The sequence below is a fragment of the Schistocerca americana genome, chromosome 1, assembly GCF_021461395.2.
Source record: "Schistocerca americana isolate TAMUIC-IGC-003095 chromosome 1, iqSchAmer2.1, whole genome shotgun sequence".
Lineage (NCBI taxonomy): Eukaryota > Metazoa > Arthropoda > Insecta > Orthoptera > Acrididae > Schistocerca > Schistocerca americana.
In genome coordinates this window covers 417441494-417458116 of record NC_060119.1, presented here as the reverse complement: position 1 = coordinate 417458116, position 16623 = coordinate 417441494, and the positions used below count along the sequence as shown (strand labels likewise).

The window sequence follows — 16623 nt, the reverse complement described above, 5'->3', positions numbered from 1 at the left end:
GCGACGACACAGGCAGCAAATGGAGAAATCATCTACCATGAGCGACTCCGACGAATTGCAGATTGTTATGGCGTGACATGAGAACGAGCACCCCAGAAAAGGCAAAGTCGATCGGCTGTTTGAATATTATTTCGTGAGCATCTATCGAAAGTGGTCCGAGCGATGTGGAGCAGTGGTTAGCACACTGGACTCGCATTTGGAAAGACGACGGTTCAAACCTGCGCCTTGCCATCGCTTCAGGGAAATTCTGGGATGGTTCCTCTGATGGGCCCGATCGATTTCCTTCCCAGTCCTTCCCTAATCCGAACTTCTGCTCCATCTCTAATGACCTCATTGTCAATGGGACGTTAAACACTAATCTTCTCCTCCTCGAAAGTGCTTGAAGGACAGTGAAACCATGAGCAAGCGGCTAAGTGTTTTACGTCCAGATCACATCAAAGAGGATGGCCCGCTCTGAAAAGCGGGATAGGTGGCGATCTGTAGCAGATGGCATCTTCCAGCAGAATAACACCGTCACAAAGCTATAACCATTCTACAGCGGTTTGAGGAGTATGACAGTCATTTGATGTGTTGCCCACCAAATTCGCCTGAGCTGAACCCAACCGAACACACCTTCGACACTATCTGGTGCCAGCACCATGCCCCCAAACCACCGGCTCGTAATTTACAGAATTTACGAAAACTGTGTGACCATTGCGCAAACATATGGCGCGATATACCTTCGGAAACCTGCCAGGGACTTGAATCCGTGTACGCGGAGTTGCCGCCGTATTTCGTTCCAAAAGTAGGCCAACACGTTACTGAAAAAGTGCTCACAATGTATTGGCACAATAGTGTATCCTCTCTGGCACTGTATGCCACAGTCCTCCACCATCTCCAATCCTTCAGTAGGGTTGTTACCACATATAGGGGAGTGCCTTTGGTAGTAGTGTCTGGAAATAACTGATGGAAACATCAGTGGCAGCGAAGTTTGCATTTAGTCCCGCATGCGTACTCAAGTAGTCAGTGCAGAGAGCGACCTTTATTTTGCTTTAGGATCGAGATATGATTATTGGTCCGTACATCAGCTATCTAGCTGTGATCGAAGGAAAGGAAAATGCGATAGTGCGAGTTCTCTAAGATCTATGTTACTCTTTCCACAGAAGAAGAGCTCATCGATTCTAGTTACAAGAGATAAATTTCTGAGGCTGCTCTAAATAAGAAGGAAATAAATGTTCGACACCGAGTATGGCACAAAATTTTCAGATGACTTGAAATATTCGGAAATAAGTAAATGTAACTATCTAAATTTTAATGTTTTCGCTTTTTGATTCTTATATTTCCTCCAGGACATTTATTAGAATGAAATCAAGGTGTGACTCATTGTGATACGCAGACATCGCAGAATTTTCAGAACAACACGGCGTACCAAATAAATATTTTCTATGAACTGAGGAAAGAGTCGCTGCAGCAAGCAAAGGTGTCCCAAGGTGGTGCTGTTTCACTAGAAATAACTAAAGCTTGAAGAAAGATGATAAAAAAATTAACTTGCAAATGAGATGTCTTTGAAGCTAGGCAATTCATCAAAGCTTAAACGATGTTGTAAAGGATGTATTTCACAAGAAAGACAAGATATGAAAGCCACAGACCTATAAGTGAATTCCGTAATACACAAAAATTTAAATAAATTATTAGAATAGTAAAATGACCATCGGATTTAAATTAAACAAAGCAGAAGCTTGTTTCAGAAGTCGATATAGTGCAAGGGACCATTTGTGACTCGTGATTCAAATAGTAGAAAGGAGTAATGAACATTGTTTATCACTGACAGGAATACAAAGATCTTCAGGAAGCTTTTTACTCAACTTAAAAAAAATCTGTACCTGTATCCCTTAACAAATAAGTGATTAATTCAAACAGTGTTAATATAATGAATAATTACAAACACACACAGCAATTCTCAATTTCTTATTAAACTTCAGCAGTATAATGGGTATTTCCGAACTAACAATTCAGTTGGGTAAGGGCTTTCCACACCATAGAAACTATTATCAGAGCAGTCCTTGGGAGTGATGTGAGGTTTGTAACTGGAGACACGAAGAATAAATATTTGTTAACAGAACACCTCGGTTTTGTTGATGATGTGTTATTTACCTCTAACGCAGATAAATCTGAGCAACAAATAGTACAACATAATTAAGCAAATTTGAAAGTAGACTAATAAATAATTTATTATGTAAATAAAGTACTCTATACATCTAATGTAAAATAATACAATGTAACAAACTAGAACACAGAACGAGTTGACGAATTTCAGCATCCAGGATAGATGAAAATAATGACTTAAGTGGTTATAAAAAGAATACACCGAAATTGATGATGGCTTCGAGAGCTGATAGTAGGATAAGAGTAAATAAGCTACATGTGTCTGAAACGGAATGTGTTTTGACACGGAAATCCGTTCAAAACTTGAAGGCTGCATAGTGAATAGTAGACACAGTCTCCTAGGAAAATGTTTTAAAAGATAGGATAAGAAATTAATGAATCAGGGGAATGTGCAGTGGATGACCTAATTATGAATCTGATGAAAATATGATGGATTTTGTAGGCTAAAGGATGTATGATGGACTGAGGAAATTATGTGAAAGAGTTCAACAGATAAGAAAAGAACAGACGTAAAAGGTCGGTAAAGGACATTCGAAATGATGAGGAGAAATATACATAAGGTGCAAGACTGTAGTGAATGAGAATATCTGGAGGAGGTATCCATGCAACGGTGAAAGTAAAGTGACTAACGATAATTATGATGAAGTTTCATGGCACAGTAAACTCTACGGAATTACTTATATTACTATTAGTGGAAGCAATGCTTGTTATTGTTTTGTTGTAATGATATTCAGTTCGTAGACTGGCTTGATGCAACTCTCCACGCTAGTATAACCTGTTCAGACCTCTTCATCTCCGCATAACTACTGGAATCACATCCATTTCAACTTTCTTACTATGTTCATCCCTCTATCTTCCTGCACAATTTATATTCCCCACACTTTCCTTTATTACCAAACTGGAAACTCCCAGATGCCCTAATGTGTCCTATCAACTTATCCCTTGCTTTAGCCAAGTTGTATCACAAATTTATTTTTCCTGGGTTTGCTTTAATTTCTCTAAATTAGTTACTCAATATTCTCCTTCCAATCTTCAGCATTCTTCAGTCTCGCCGCATTTTAAAACCTCTATTCTGTTCCTGCCCAAACTGCTTGTCATATGCGTTAAACTTCTGTACACTGCTAAATACCTTCAGTAAACAATCCCTAAAATTTAAATTTATATTAGATGTTAACTAATTCTTCTTTTTCAGAAATTATTTTCTTCCTATAACTAGACTGCATTTTATATCCACTCTACTTCGGTCATCATCAGTTATCCTACTGTCTAAACAGCAAAAATGGTCAACTCATTTTAGTATTTCATTTCCTTGTCTATTTGTCACCATCGGCTGATTTAATTCGGCATCATTCCAACATCCTTCTTTCACTTTTTTTACTGTTCATCTAACTTCTATTCAAGGTACTATCCATTCCGTTCAACTGCTCTTCCCCTTACACAATTACAGTATCGTCGTCAAGTCTCAAAGTTTTAATTTCATCTCCCTGAACTTTAATTCTCTTCCCAAATTTCTCCTATTTCCTTTACTGCTTGCTCAATGTACAGATTGAATAATTTCGAGAATATTCTACATGCCTGTTTCACAGCCTCCGCTCTAGTTCTTTCCTTTACGTCTATCGATACGCATAACTGAAGTCTGGTTTTTGAGCAAGTGCTATAAAACATTTCTTTCCCTGTACTTTATCCATGCTATCTTTAGAATACCAAAGAGTGTATTGCATTCAACTTTTTCTAAATTTTTCTATATCTACAAATGGTGCAAACGCAATTTTATCTTTCTCTGACATATCTTGTAAAATACACTACTGGCCATTAAAATTGCTACACGACGAAGATGACGTGCTACAGACGCGAAATTTAACCGACAGGAAGACAACGCTATGATATGCAAATGATTAGCTTTTCAGAGCATTCACACAAGGTTGGCGCCGGTGGCGACACCTATAACGTGCTGACGTGAGGAAAGTTTCCGACCGATTTCTCATACACAAACAGCAGTTGATCGGCGTTGCCTGGTGAAACGTTGTTGTGATGCTTCGTGTAATGAGGAGAAATGCGTACCATCACGTTCCCGACTTTGATAAAGGTCGGATTGTAGCCGATCGCGATTGCGGTTTATCGTATCGCGACATTGCTGCTCGTGTTGGTCGAGATCCAATGACTGTTAGCAGAATATGGAATAGGTGGGTTCAGGAGGGTAATAAGGAACGTCGTGCTGGATCCCAACAGGCTCGTATTACTAGCAGACGAGATGACAGGCACGTTATCCGCATGGCTGTAACGGATCGTGCAGCCACGTCTCGATCCCTGAATCAACAGATGGGGACGTTTGCAAGACAACAACCATTTGCACGAACAGTTCGACGACGTTTGCAGCAGCATGGACTATCATCTCGGAGACCATGGCTGCGGTTACCCTTGGCGCTGCATCACTGACAGGAGCGCCTGCGATGGTGTACTCAACGACGAACCTGGGTGCACGAATGGCAAAACGTCATTTTGTCGGATGAATCCAGGTTCTGTTTACAGCATCATGATGGTCGCATCCGTGTTTGGCGACATCGCGGTGAACGCACATTGAAAGCGTGTATTCGTCATCGCCATACTGGCGTATCACCGTGCGTTATGGTATGGAGTGCCATTGGTTGCACGTCTCGGTCACCTCTTGTTCGCATTGAGGGCACTTTGAACAGTGGACGTTACATTTCAGATGAGATACGACCCGTGACTACTCTTCATTCACTCCCTACATTTCAGCAGGATATTGCACGGCCGCATGTTGCAGGTCCTGTACGGGGCCTTTCTGGATACAGAAAATGTTCGACTGCTGCCCTGGCCAGCATACTGTCTGTTGTGGACTGGCCAGACAGCCAATCCACTATGACCGGTAGCCGAAAGGCACGCGTTAAGCTCACGCAGGCTGGCGTGAGGTCTGGAACTGGACAATGTCTTGAGACTAGCAAAAAAGGTACGTAGCTTCTGGAATACTTAACTTTAATCCATAATTGGTGAACATCGCTCTTGACGGTACATGCATCACAAGATAAATAGCAAATGATAATGGCGCCTTGCTAGGTCGTAGCAAATGACGTAGCTGAAGGCTATGCTAACTATCGTCTCGGCAAATGGGAACGTAATTTGTCAGTGAACCATCGCTAGCAAAGTCGGCTGTACAACTGGGCGAGTGCTAGGAAGTCTCTCTAGACCTGCCGTGTGGCGGCGCTCGGTCTGCAATCACTGATAGTGGCGACACGCGGGTCCGACGTATACTACCGGACCGCAGCCGATTTAAAGGCTACCACCTAGCAAGTGTGGTGTCTGGCGGTGACACCACACTGTCCAAATCTCTCACCAATTGAAAACGTCTGGTCAATGATGGCCGAGCAACTGGCTCGTCACAATACGCCAGTCACTACTCTTGATGAACTGTGGTATCGTGTTGAAGCTGCATGGGCAGCTGTACCTGTACACGCCATCCAAGCTCTGTTTGACTCAATGCCCAGGCGTATCAAGGCTGTTTTTACGGCCAGAGGTGGTTGTTCTGGGTACTGATTTCTCAGTATATATGCAACCAAATTGCGTGAAAATGTAATCACATGTTAGTTCCAGTATAATATATTTGTCCAATGAATACCCGTTTATCATCTGCATTTCTTCTTGGTGTAGCAATTTTAATGGCCAGTAGTGTAAGTCGCTCGGGGAATATTGCCACATGTGTTCCCACATTTTGGGAACCCAAATTGATCTTCCCCGATTTCGGTTTCTATCGGTTACGGTATTTCATTCATTATTCTGTAAATAATTCGTGACAATATTTTATAGCCATGACTCAGTAGACTGGGATAATCAAACGTTTATAACGGGTGGCAGGGATAAAGAATCCAGTGAAATTTTTTAAGTGCATTATCTGAAAACTACCTTGAGCACTTAAACAGAGGACCGACTCGTGGTGATAGCATATTAGACCTTCTGGTGACAAACAGACCCGAACTATTTGAAACAGTTAACGCAGAACAGGGAATCAGCGATCATAAAGCGGTTACTGCATCGATGATTTCAGCCGTAAATAGAAATATTAAAAAGGTAGGAAGATTTTTCTGTTTAGCAAAAGTGACAAAAAGCACATTTCAGAGTACTTGACGGCTCAACACGAAAGTTGTCTCAAGTACAGATAGTGTTGAGGATCAGTGGACAAAGTTCAAAACCATCTTACAATATGCATTAGATGAGTATGTGCCAAGCAAGATCGTAAGAGATGGAAAAGAGCCACCGTGGTACAACAACCGAGTTAGAAAACTGCAAAGGGAACTTCACAGCAAACATAAACATAGCCAAAGCCTTGCAGACAAACAAAAATTACGCGAAGCGAAATCTAGTGTGAGGAAGGCTATGCGAGAGGCGTTCAATGAGTTCGAAAGTAAAGTTATATGTACTGACTTGGCAGAAAATCCTAAGAAATTTTGGTCTTATGTCAAAGCGGTAGGTGGATCAAAACAAAATGTCCAGACACTCTGTGACCAAAGTGGTACTGAAACAGAGGATGACAGACTAAAGGCCGAAATGCTAAATGTCTTTTTCCAAAGCTGTTTCACAGAGGAAGACTGCACTGTAGTTCCTTCTCTAGATTTTCGCACAGATGACAAAGTGATAAATATCGAAATAGATGACAGAGGGATAGAAAAACAATTAAAATCGCTCAAAAGAGGAAAGGCCGCTGGACCTGATGGGATACCAGTACGCGAAGATTTTGCCCCCCCCCCCCCTTCTTGCAGCGGTGTACCGTAGGTCTCTAGAAGAGCGTAGCGTTCCAAAGGATTGGAAAGGGGCAGAGGTCATCCCCGTTTTCAAGAAGGGACGTCAAACTATAGACCTATATCTCTAACGTGTGCTCCCTGTCGCCGTTGGATAAGCAGCTGCCAGCAGGAAGTCGTATACTCCTAGCTCACTTATTTGTTACATAGTTTAATTCTTAATTTCTTTGCGTGTTTGTGGTACTTGCATTGTTTAATTCATAAATTTCGGGCGTATTATAGTATTTGAGAGTTGTAGCATCGCGTTTTAGTACCTGAATAGTGTAAAATCGCGTAGTCTCCTTCCGCCGCCGAGTAGTGTGTCAACAATGCGCAAGTAGCAGCATTACTGCATTTACTAGGCAATCTTGTACGTATTTTAATAACCATTTAAATTTTGTGTCGATTTGTTTGTGCTCTCTGTAGATTAGTTCAGACGTTCTTTGCACAACAGTTTTTAGCATGGATAGGGATTGCAACTGCTGTGTTCGGATGCAGGCTGAGTTGGCATCCCTTCGCTCCCAGCTTCAGGCAGTGTTGGCTTCGGTCACACAGCTTGAGGCTGTTGCCAATGGGCATCACTGTGGGGGTCCAGATGGGGGTTTGTCGGGGACGGCCAGCTCGTCCCACGCATCCCCCCATCGGACTAAGACTGTGGCTGCCCGAGATACTGCCCACATTGAGGCTGATCCCTCACCTGTGGTAGAGTGGGAGGTCGTCTCGAGGTGTGGCACGGGGCGAAAGACATTCCGGAGGGCTGAACGGAAGGCCTCTCCAGTTTGTCTGACGAACCGGTTTCAGGCTCTGTGTCAGGCTGATACTGATCTTCGGCCAGACATGGCTGCTTGTCCTGTTCCAGAAGTTGCCCCTCAGTCTGCAAGATCCGGTCGGTCACAGAGGGTGAATCCGGGCGGTCGCAGAGGGTGGGCTTACTAGTAGTTGGGAGCTCCAATGTCAGGTGCGTAATGGGGCCCCATAGGGATATGGCAGCAAGAGAAGGGAAGAAAACCAATGTGCACTCCGTGTGCATACCGGGGGGAGTCATTCCGATGTGGAAAGGGACCTTCCAGATGCCATGAAGGGTACAGGTTGCACCCATCTGCAGGTGGTCGCTCATGTCGGCACCAATGATGTGTGTCGCTATGGATCGGAGGAAATCCTCTCTGGCTTCCGGTGGCTATCTGATTTGGTGAAGACTGCCAGTCTCGCTAGCGGGATGAAAGCAGAGCTCACCATCTGCAGCATCGTCGACAGGACTGACTGCGGACCTTTGGTACAGAGCCGAGTGGAGGGTCTGAATCAGAGGCTGAGACGGTTCTGCGACCGTGTAGGCTGCTGATTCCTCGACTTGCGCCATAGGGTGGTGGGCTTTCGGGTTCCGCTGGATAAGTCAGGAGTCCACTACACGCAGCAAGCGGCTACACGGGTAGCAGGGGTTGTGTGGCGTGGACTGGGCGGTTTTTTAGGTTAGATGGCCTCGGGCAAGTACAGAAAGGGCAACAGCCTCAAAGAGTGCGGGGCAAAGTCAGGACATGCGGGGACCACGCAGCAATCGGTATTGTAATTGTAAACTGTCGAAGCTGCATTGGTAAAGTACCGGAACTTCAAGCGCTGATAGAAAGCACCGAAGCTGAAATCGTTATAGGTACAGAAAGCTGGCTGAAACCAGAGATAAATCCTGCCGAAATTTCTACAAAGGCACAGACAGTGTTTGGAGAGGATAGATTGCATGCAACCGGTGGTGGCGTGTTTGTCGCTGTTAGTAGTAGTTTATCCTGTAGTGAAGTATAAGTGGATAGTTCCTGTGAATTATTATGGGTGGAGGTGACACTCAACAACCGAGCTAGGTTAATAATTGGCTCCTTTTACCGACCTCCCGACTCAGCAGCAATAGTGGCAGAACAAGTGAGAGAAAATTTGGGATACATTTCACATAAATTTTCTCAGCATGTTATAGTCTTAGGTTGAGATTTCAATTTATCAGATATAGACTGGGACACTCAGATGTTTAGGACGGGTGGTAGGGACAGCATCGAGTGACATTATACTGAGTGCACTATCCGAAAATTACCTCGAGCAATTAAACAGAGAACCGACTCGTGGAGATAACATCTTTGACCTACTGATAACAAACAGACCCGAACTTTTCGACTCTGTAAGCGCAGAACAGGGAATCAGTGATCATAAGGCCGCTGCAGCATCCCTGAATATGGAAGTTAATAGGAATATAAAAAAAGGGAGGAAGGTTTATCTGTTTAGCAAAAGTAATACGAGGCAGATTTCAGACTACCTAACAGATCAAAACGAAAATCTCTGTTCCGACACTGACAATGTTGAGTGTTCATGGAAAAAGTTCAAGGCAATCGTAAAATGCGTTTTAGACAGGTACGTGCCGAGTAAAACTGTGAGGGACGGGAAAAACCCACCGTGGTACAACAACAAAGTTAGGAAACTACTGCGAAAGCAAAGAGAGCTTCACTCCAAGTTTAAACGCAGCCAAAACCTCTCAGACAAACAGAAGCTAAATGACGTCAAAGTTAGCGTAAGGAGGGTTATGCGTGAAGCGTTCAGTGAATTCGGAAGTAAAATTCTATGTACCGACTTGACAGAAAATCCTAGGAAGTTCTGGTCTTACGTTAAATCAGTAAGTGGCTCGAATCAGCATATCCAGACACTCCGGGATGATGATGGCATTGAAACAGAGGATGACACGCGTAAAGTTGAAATACTAAACACCTCTTTCCGAAGCTGTTTCACAGAGGAAGACCGCACTGCAGTTCCTTCTCTAAATCCTCGCACAAACGAAAAAATGGCTGACATCGAAATAAGTGTCCAAGGAATAGAAAAGCAACTGGAATCACTCAACAGAGGCAAGTCCACTGGACCTGACGGGATACCAATTCGATTCTACACAGAGTACGCGAAAGAACTTGCCCCCCTTCTAACAGCCGTGTACCGCAAGTCTCTAGAGGAACGGAAGGTTACAAATGATTGGAAAAGAGCACAGGTAGTCCCAGTCTTCAAGAAGGGTCGTTGAGCAGATGCGCAAAACTATAGACCTATATCTCTGACATCGACCTGTTGTAGAATTTCAGAACATGTTTTTTGCTCGAGTATCATGTCTTTTTTGGAAACCCAGAATCTACTCTATAGGAATCAACATGGATTCCGGAAACAGCGATCGTGTGAGACCCAACTCCCTTTATTTGTTCATGAGACCCAGAAAATATTAGACACAGGCTCCCAGGTAGATGCTATTTTTCTTGACTTCCGGAAGGCGTTCGATACAGTTCCGCACTGTCGCCTGATAAACAAAGTAAGAGCCTACGGAATATCAGACCAGCTGTGTGGCTGGATTGAAGAGTTTTTAGCAAACAGAACACAGCATGTTGTTCTCAATGGAGAGACGTCTACAGACGTTAAAGTAACCTCTGGCGTGCCACGGGGGAGTGTTATGGGACCATTGCTTTTCACCAATATATATAAATGACCTAGTAGATAGTGTCGGAAGTTCCATGCGGCTTTTCGCGGATGATGCTGTAGTATACAGAGAAGTTGCAGCATTAGAAAGTTGTAGCGAAATGCAGGAAGATCTGCAGCGGATAGGCGCTTGGTGCAGGGAATGACAACTGACCCTTAACATAGACAAATGTAATGTATAGCGAATACATAGAAAGAAGGATCCTTTATTGTAAGATTATATGATAACGGAACAAACACTGGTAGCAGTTACTTCTGTAAAATATCTGGGAGTATGCGTGCGGAACTATTTGAAGTGGAATTATCATATAAAATTGTTGGTAAGGCGGGTACCAGGCTGAGATTCATTGGGAGAGTCCTTAGAAAATGTAGTCCATCAACAAAGGAGGTGGCTTACAAAACACTCGTTCGACCTATACTTGAGTATTGCTCATCAGTGTGGGATCCGCACCAGATCGGATTGACGGAGGAGATAGAGAAGATCCAAAGAAGAACGACGCGTTTCGTCACAGTGTTATTTGGTAACTGTGATAGCGTTACGGAGATGTTTAGCAAACTCAAGTGGCAGACTCTGCAAGAGAGGCGCTCTGCATCGCGGGGTAGCTTCCTCGCCAGGTTTCGAGAGGGTCCGTTTCTGGATGAGGTATCGAATAAATTGCTTCCCCTACTTATACCTCCCGAGGAGATCACGAAAGTAAAATTAGAAAGATTAGAGCGCGCACGGAGGCTTTCAGACAGTCGTTCTTCCCGCGAACCATACGCGACTGGAACAGAAAAGGGAGGTAATGACAGTGGCACGTAAAGTGCCCTCCGCCACACACCGTTGGGTGGCTTGCGGAGTATAAATGTAGATGTAGATGTAACGTCGATCGGCTGTAGAATTTTGGAACACGTGTTATGTTCTAGCATAATGACTTTTCTGGAGACTAGCAATCTACTCTGTAGGAATCAGCATGGGTTTCGAATAAGACGATCGTGTGAAACCCAGCTCGCGCTATTCGTCCACGAGACTCAGAGGGCCACAGACACGGGTTCCCAGGTAGATGCAGAGTTTCTTGACTTCCGCAAGGCGTTGGATACAGTCCCCCACAGTCGTTTAATGAACAAAGTAAGGGCATATGGACTATCAGACCAATTGTGTGATTGGATTGAAGAGTTCCTAGATAACAGAACGCAGCATGTCATTCTCAATGGAGAGAAGTCTTCCGAAGTAAGAGTGATTTCAGGTGTGCCGCAGGGCAGTGTCGTAGGACCGTTGCTATTCACAATATACATAAATGACCTTGTGGATGACATCGGAAGTTCACTGAGGCTTTTTGCAGATGGTGCTGTGGTGTATCGAGAGGTTGTAACAATGGAAAATTGTACTGAAATGCAGGAGAATCTGCAACGAATTGATGCATGGTGCAGGGAATGGCAATTGTATCTCAATGTAGACAAGTGTAATGTGCTGCGAATACATAGAAAGAAAGATCCTTTATTATGTAGCTACAATATAGCAGGTCAGCAACTGGAAGCAGTTAATTCCATAAATTATCTGGGAGTAGGCATTAGGAGTGATTTAAAATGGAATGATCATATAAAGTTGATCGTCGGTAAAGTAGATGCCAGACAGATTCATTGGAAGAATCCTAAGGAAATGCAATCCGAAAACAAAGGAAGTAGGTTACAGTACGCTTGTTCGCCCACTGCTTGAATATTGCTCACCATTGTGGGATCCGTACTAGATAGGGTTGATAGAAGAGAGAGAGAAGATCCGACGGAGAGCAGCGCGCTTCGATACAGTATCATTTAGTAATCGCGAAAGCGTTACGGAGCTGATAGATTAACTCCAGTGGAAGACTCTGCAGGAGAGATGCTCAGTACCTCTGTGCGGGCTTTTGTTGAAGTTTCTAGAACATACCTTCACCGAGGAGTCAAGCAGTATATTGCTCCCTCCTACGTATGTCTCGCGAAGAGACAGTGAGGATAAAATCAGAGAGATTAGAGCCCACACAGAGGCGTACCGACAATCTTTCTTTCCACGAACAATACGAGACTGGAATAGAAGGGAGAACCGATAGAGGTACTCAAAGTACCGTCCGCCACACACCGTCAGGTGGCTTGCGGAGTATGGATGTAGATGTAGATGTAGAATATTGTAACAAAGTAAATGGCAACATTTAACCATACAGTAGAAAGGTATGCATCCAGTAAAAATAACGGATGTAGTTCCTCTTTGCTCAGCCGTTCACAGTACCTGTATGGCAAGGCCATGCTGGATAACTTTACAAGGCCACATCAGGAGATCTGAGGAACTGTTGCCCCTGTAAGCACTGAAGAGACTGCTGCCCCTCTTCAGGGACCATAGGTTAATCTGACCTACCCACAGATACGCCTCCATTGTGACTACAACAGTGGTACAGCTACCTGCACATGGCTGAAGCAACCGAGGGAGTTATCGCAATGATTAGCACACTGGACTGATTCGGAAGGACGACAGCTGAAAGCCGCGTCAGGCCATCCAGTTTTAGGTTTCCTGGGATTTCAGTAAATCAGTCCAGAAAAATGCCAGGATGGTTCCCTTGAAAGGGCACGGCCGATTTTCGTCCCCATCCTTGAAATAGTCCAAGCTTGTGCATTGTTTCTGATTATATCTATGTGGATGGATGCTAAGCCTTAATCTTCCTTCCATCAATGAGGCACGTAGCCACATCACCTCCGCAAGGTCTATGATTCATGGAGCGAGTAAATGCATACCTTTAAAAAAAAAAAGGCCACAGATAATACCCAAGTGGCTTACATGTCTTTACGTTCGGTACGGAAACAGTATCTCCTAGACAGATATGTTTCAGTATTATCATACAATCTGTCTTCCATATTCTACGCTCACAACGGTGAAATACATTAACAACCGCATCCCCGTTGCCTAAATGAGTCTTCCCACTATCTAACTGTATTTACTATGTAGACGGGCATTTAATGATGCCAATTCCGTCCAAGATGTTCGCTCAGACTGGATGATATGCCGTGTATTTGCCTATATAGAACTTACAATGGGCCGCAGTTGGACAGCATAGCGTTGCCAGAAGAGCTACGATCGCAGGCAGCATCGATGGTGTCATCGTCAGCGCAGAATACCAACTGCGCCACAGCCAAAACTGAACTTTTCCGAGGCAGACACGCTTACGTTCCCCGATAAGACTAGGCGTGCGACTAGTCATGGCTTGCCAAGACTGTGATAAGCACGTATTAGACGTGCTGTTAAGTTAAACCGAAATATTCGCTGTTAGCTGGTGACCACAAATGGACCAAGTGTATATACACTCCTGGAAATTGAAATAAGAACACCGTGAATTAATTGTCCCAGGAAGGGGAAACTTTATTGACACATTCCTGGGGTCAGATACATCACATGATCACACTGACAGAACCACAGGCACATAGACACAGGCAACAGAGCATGCACAATGTCGGCACTAGTACAGTGTATATCCACCTTTCGCAGCAATGCAGGCTGCTATTCTCCCATGGAGACGATCGTAGAGATGCTGGATGTAGTCCTGTGGAACGGCTTGCCATGCCATTTCCACCTGGCGCCTCAGTTGGACCAGCGTTCGTGCTGGACGTGCAGACCGCGTGAGACGACGCTTCATCCAGTCCCAAACATGCTCAATGGGGGACACATCCGGAGATCTTGCTGGCCAGGGTAGTTGACTTACACCTTCTAGAGCACGTTGGGTGGCACGGGATACATGCGGACGTGCATTGTCCTGTTGGAACAGCAAGTTCCCTTGCCGGTCTAGGAGTGGTAGAACGATGGGTTCGATGACGGTTTGGATGTACCGTGCACTATTCAGTGTCCCCTCGACGATCACCAGTGGTGTACGGCCAGTGTAGGAGATCGCTCCCCACACCATGATGCCGGGTGTTGGCCCTGTGTGCCTCGGTCGTATGCAGTCCTGATTGTGGCGCTCACCTGCACGGCGCCAAACACGCATACGACCATCATTGGCACCAAGGCAGAAGCGACTCTCATCGCTGAAGACGACACGTCTCCATTCGTCCCTCCATTCACGCCTGTCGCGACACCACTGGAGGCGGGCTGCACGATGCTGGGGCGTGAGCGGAAGACGGCCTAACGGTGTGCGGAACCGTAGCCCAGCTTCATGGAGACGGTTGCGAATGGTCCTCGCCGATACCCCAGGAGCAACAGTGTCCCTAATTTGCTGGGAAGTGGCGGTGCGGTCCCCTACGGCACTGCGCAGGATCCTACGGTCTTGGCGTGCATCCGTGCGTCGCTGCGGTCCGGTCCCAGGTCGACGGGCACGTGCACCTTCCGCCGACCACTGGCGACAACATCGATGTACTGTGGAGACCTCACGCCCCATGTGTTGAGCAATTCGGCGGTACGTCCACCCGGCCTCCCGCATGCCCACTATACGCCCTCGCTCAAAGTCCGTCAACTGCACATACGGTTCACGTCTACGCTGTCGCGGCATGCTACCAGTGTTAAAGACTGCGATGGAGCTCCGTATGCCACGGCAAACTGGCTGACACTGACGGCGGCGGTGCACAAATGCTGCGCAGCTAGCGCCATTCGACGGCCAACACCGCGGTTCCTGGTGTGTCCGCTGTGCCGTGCGTGTGATCATTGCTTGTACAGCCCTGTCGCAGTGTCCGGAGCAAGTATGGTGGGTCTGACACACCGGTGTCAATGTGTTCTTTTTTCCATTTCCAGGAGTGTAAATCTACAACTATACTCCACGTGAGAACGTGGTAATTTACGTTATTCTTATTATCACCATGTAACACTGCTGCTTCGAATTTTGCCGTAAGATATGTGTTACGAGGGATTTAGAAGTGATAACAGCAAAAACAATGGAGTGTAAATGTTTGTGCAACCGGAGAAATTTTGCGCCTGGGACTAAAAACATCTTGCATGAATATTGTAGATAAAAAACAACTGGGACTAATAAAGCAGTTTGTATGTGTTCTTCCACGAGACAGACCCTGCTTTAAGTACCTTTCTATGAAATTGCCCTTCATCAGTCAGGAATAATTGATTCCTGGAATTTTTGTTGGTCCTCGGATTTACAAAATGAAGATAGGTCAGGAATTTGATGGTACAATAGAGAAGCAGTATTTTCTTTGGAGAAATTTGGAAACTTTGTGGCTAGAACTGACTTTACAGACGTCTGAACTTACGCTGACGTCTGGGAGTTGCTCTCTTCCAAAAATCGCCGCCTGTGGGCCCTGGCAGTGGTCACCTATTTCTTGAGACGGACCATGGTTGAAGTGCGACTTCACGACGGCACCGTTAATCGCAAGCATGCAACCAAAAGTGTCTACGGTATCAGCTTTGAAAGAATAAAAGCCTGAATGTACAGTGAGGTGGATAGCATTTCTGAAGCACTAGAAACATGGTCAAGGTCAAGATATTCCACCTGTAGGACCAAAAAAAAACACCATTTGTCAATGTTACACTTCAGATTGAATTGTTGAACAATAGCAAACAGAGTAAAAGAGTCCAAATAGTTCACTGTGCCAGGTACATACCACGTCAGCTGTTTGAAGTACCTTTGAAAACTAGCTGGCGCACTGACAATGCCAAAAGGAAGCCTTTTATAGCAGAATAGACCAAATGGAATGTCAGTCACCAGAATTTTACGTGAAGCCCCGTCCAGAGAGAGATGAGGATAAGCATCTCACAAATCACTCTTAGCAAAAACGTTGCGGCCTGTGAGGCTCGCTATAACATCATCCACTTTCGGAACTGGATAGATATCATGGTTGACTGTGACTTAACTGTAACCTTGAAGCCACCATAAACCCGAAGTGCTCCACTCAGTTTTTCCACAATAATGCTCAGGGTGGTCCTCTGAACCCTAGTGACTGCAATAAGAATCCCCTCTTTTTGGATGTATCTGTAGCTTATTCTGGAGAGCGAAGATAATATTCCGAGCTGTGCTGAAGCGAGAAACTGTCGTTGGAAGGAGGGTAACATCAGCCTCAGATTCAGTGACGCCGAAGATAGGGTGAGAAAACACTGACTTGCACGTGGAACGGAAGCCGTTTAAGTATGAGTTTGCCCTTGACGGGTGAACGCTGTAGATGGAGTCGTATACTTGCAAGCCCAAAGCGTTAAAAAGGTTGAAACCAAGGACGTTTGTGCCTCCTTCAATGTTAACCACCAAGATGTCATGATGACCGATGAATGACACTGAAA

The 16623-nt window shown here is 45.0% G+C and overlaps 1 protein-coding gene across 1 annotated transcript in view; it reads right to left on the bottom strand.

The window, feature by feature from the left end:
- LOC124555660 overlaps positions 1-13519 on the bottom strand; it is a 73176-nt gene extending 59657 nt beyond the window's left edge. The window contains exon 1 of the mRNA XM_047129683.1: positions 13450-13519. Coding sequence (XP_046985639.1) covers positions 13450-13519 — 70 coding nt within the window. The remainder of the gene's footprint in view (positions 1-13449) is intronic.
- Between the last annotated feature and the right edge of the window lie 3104 nt (positions 13520-16623).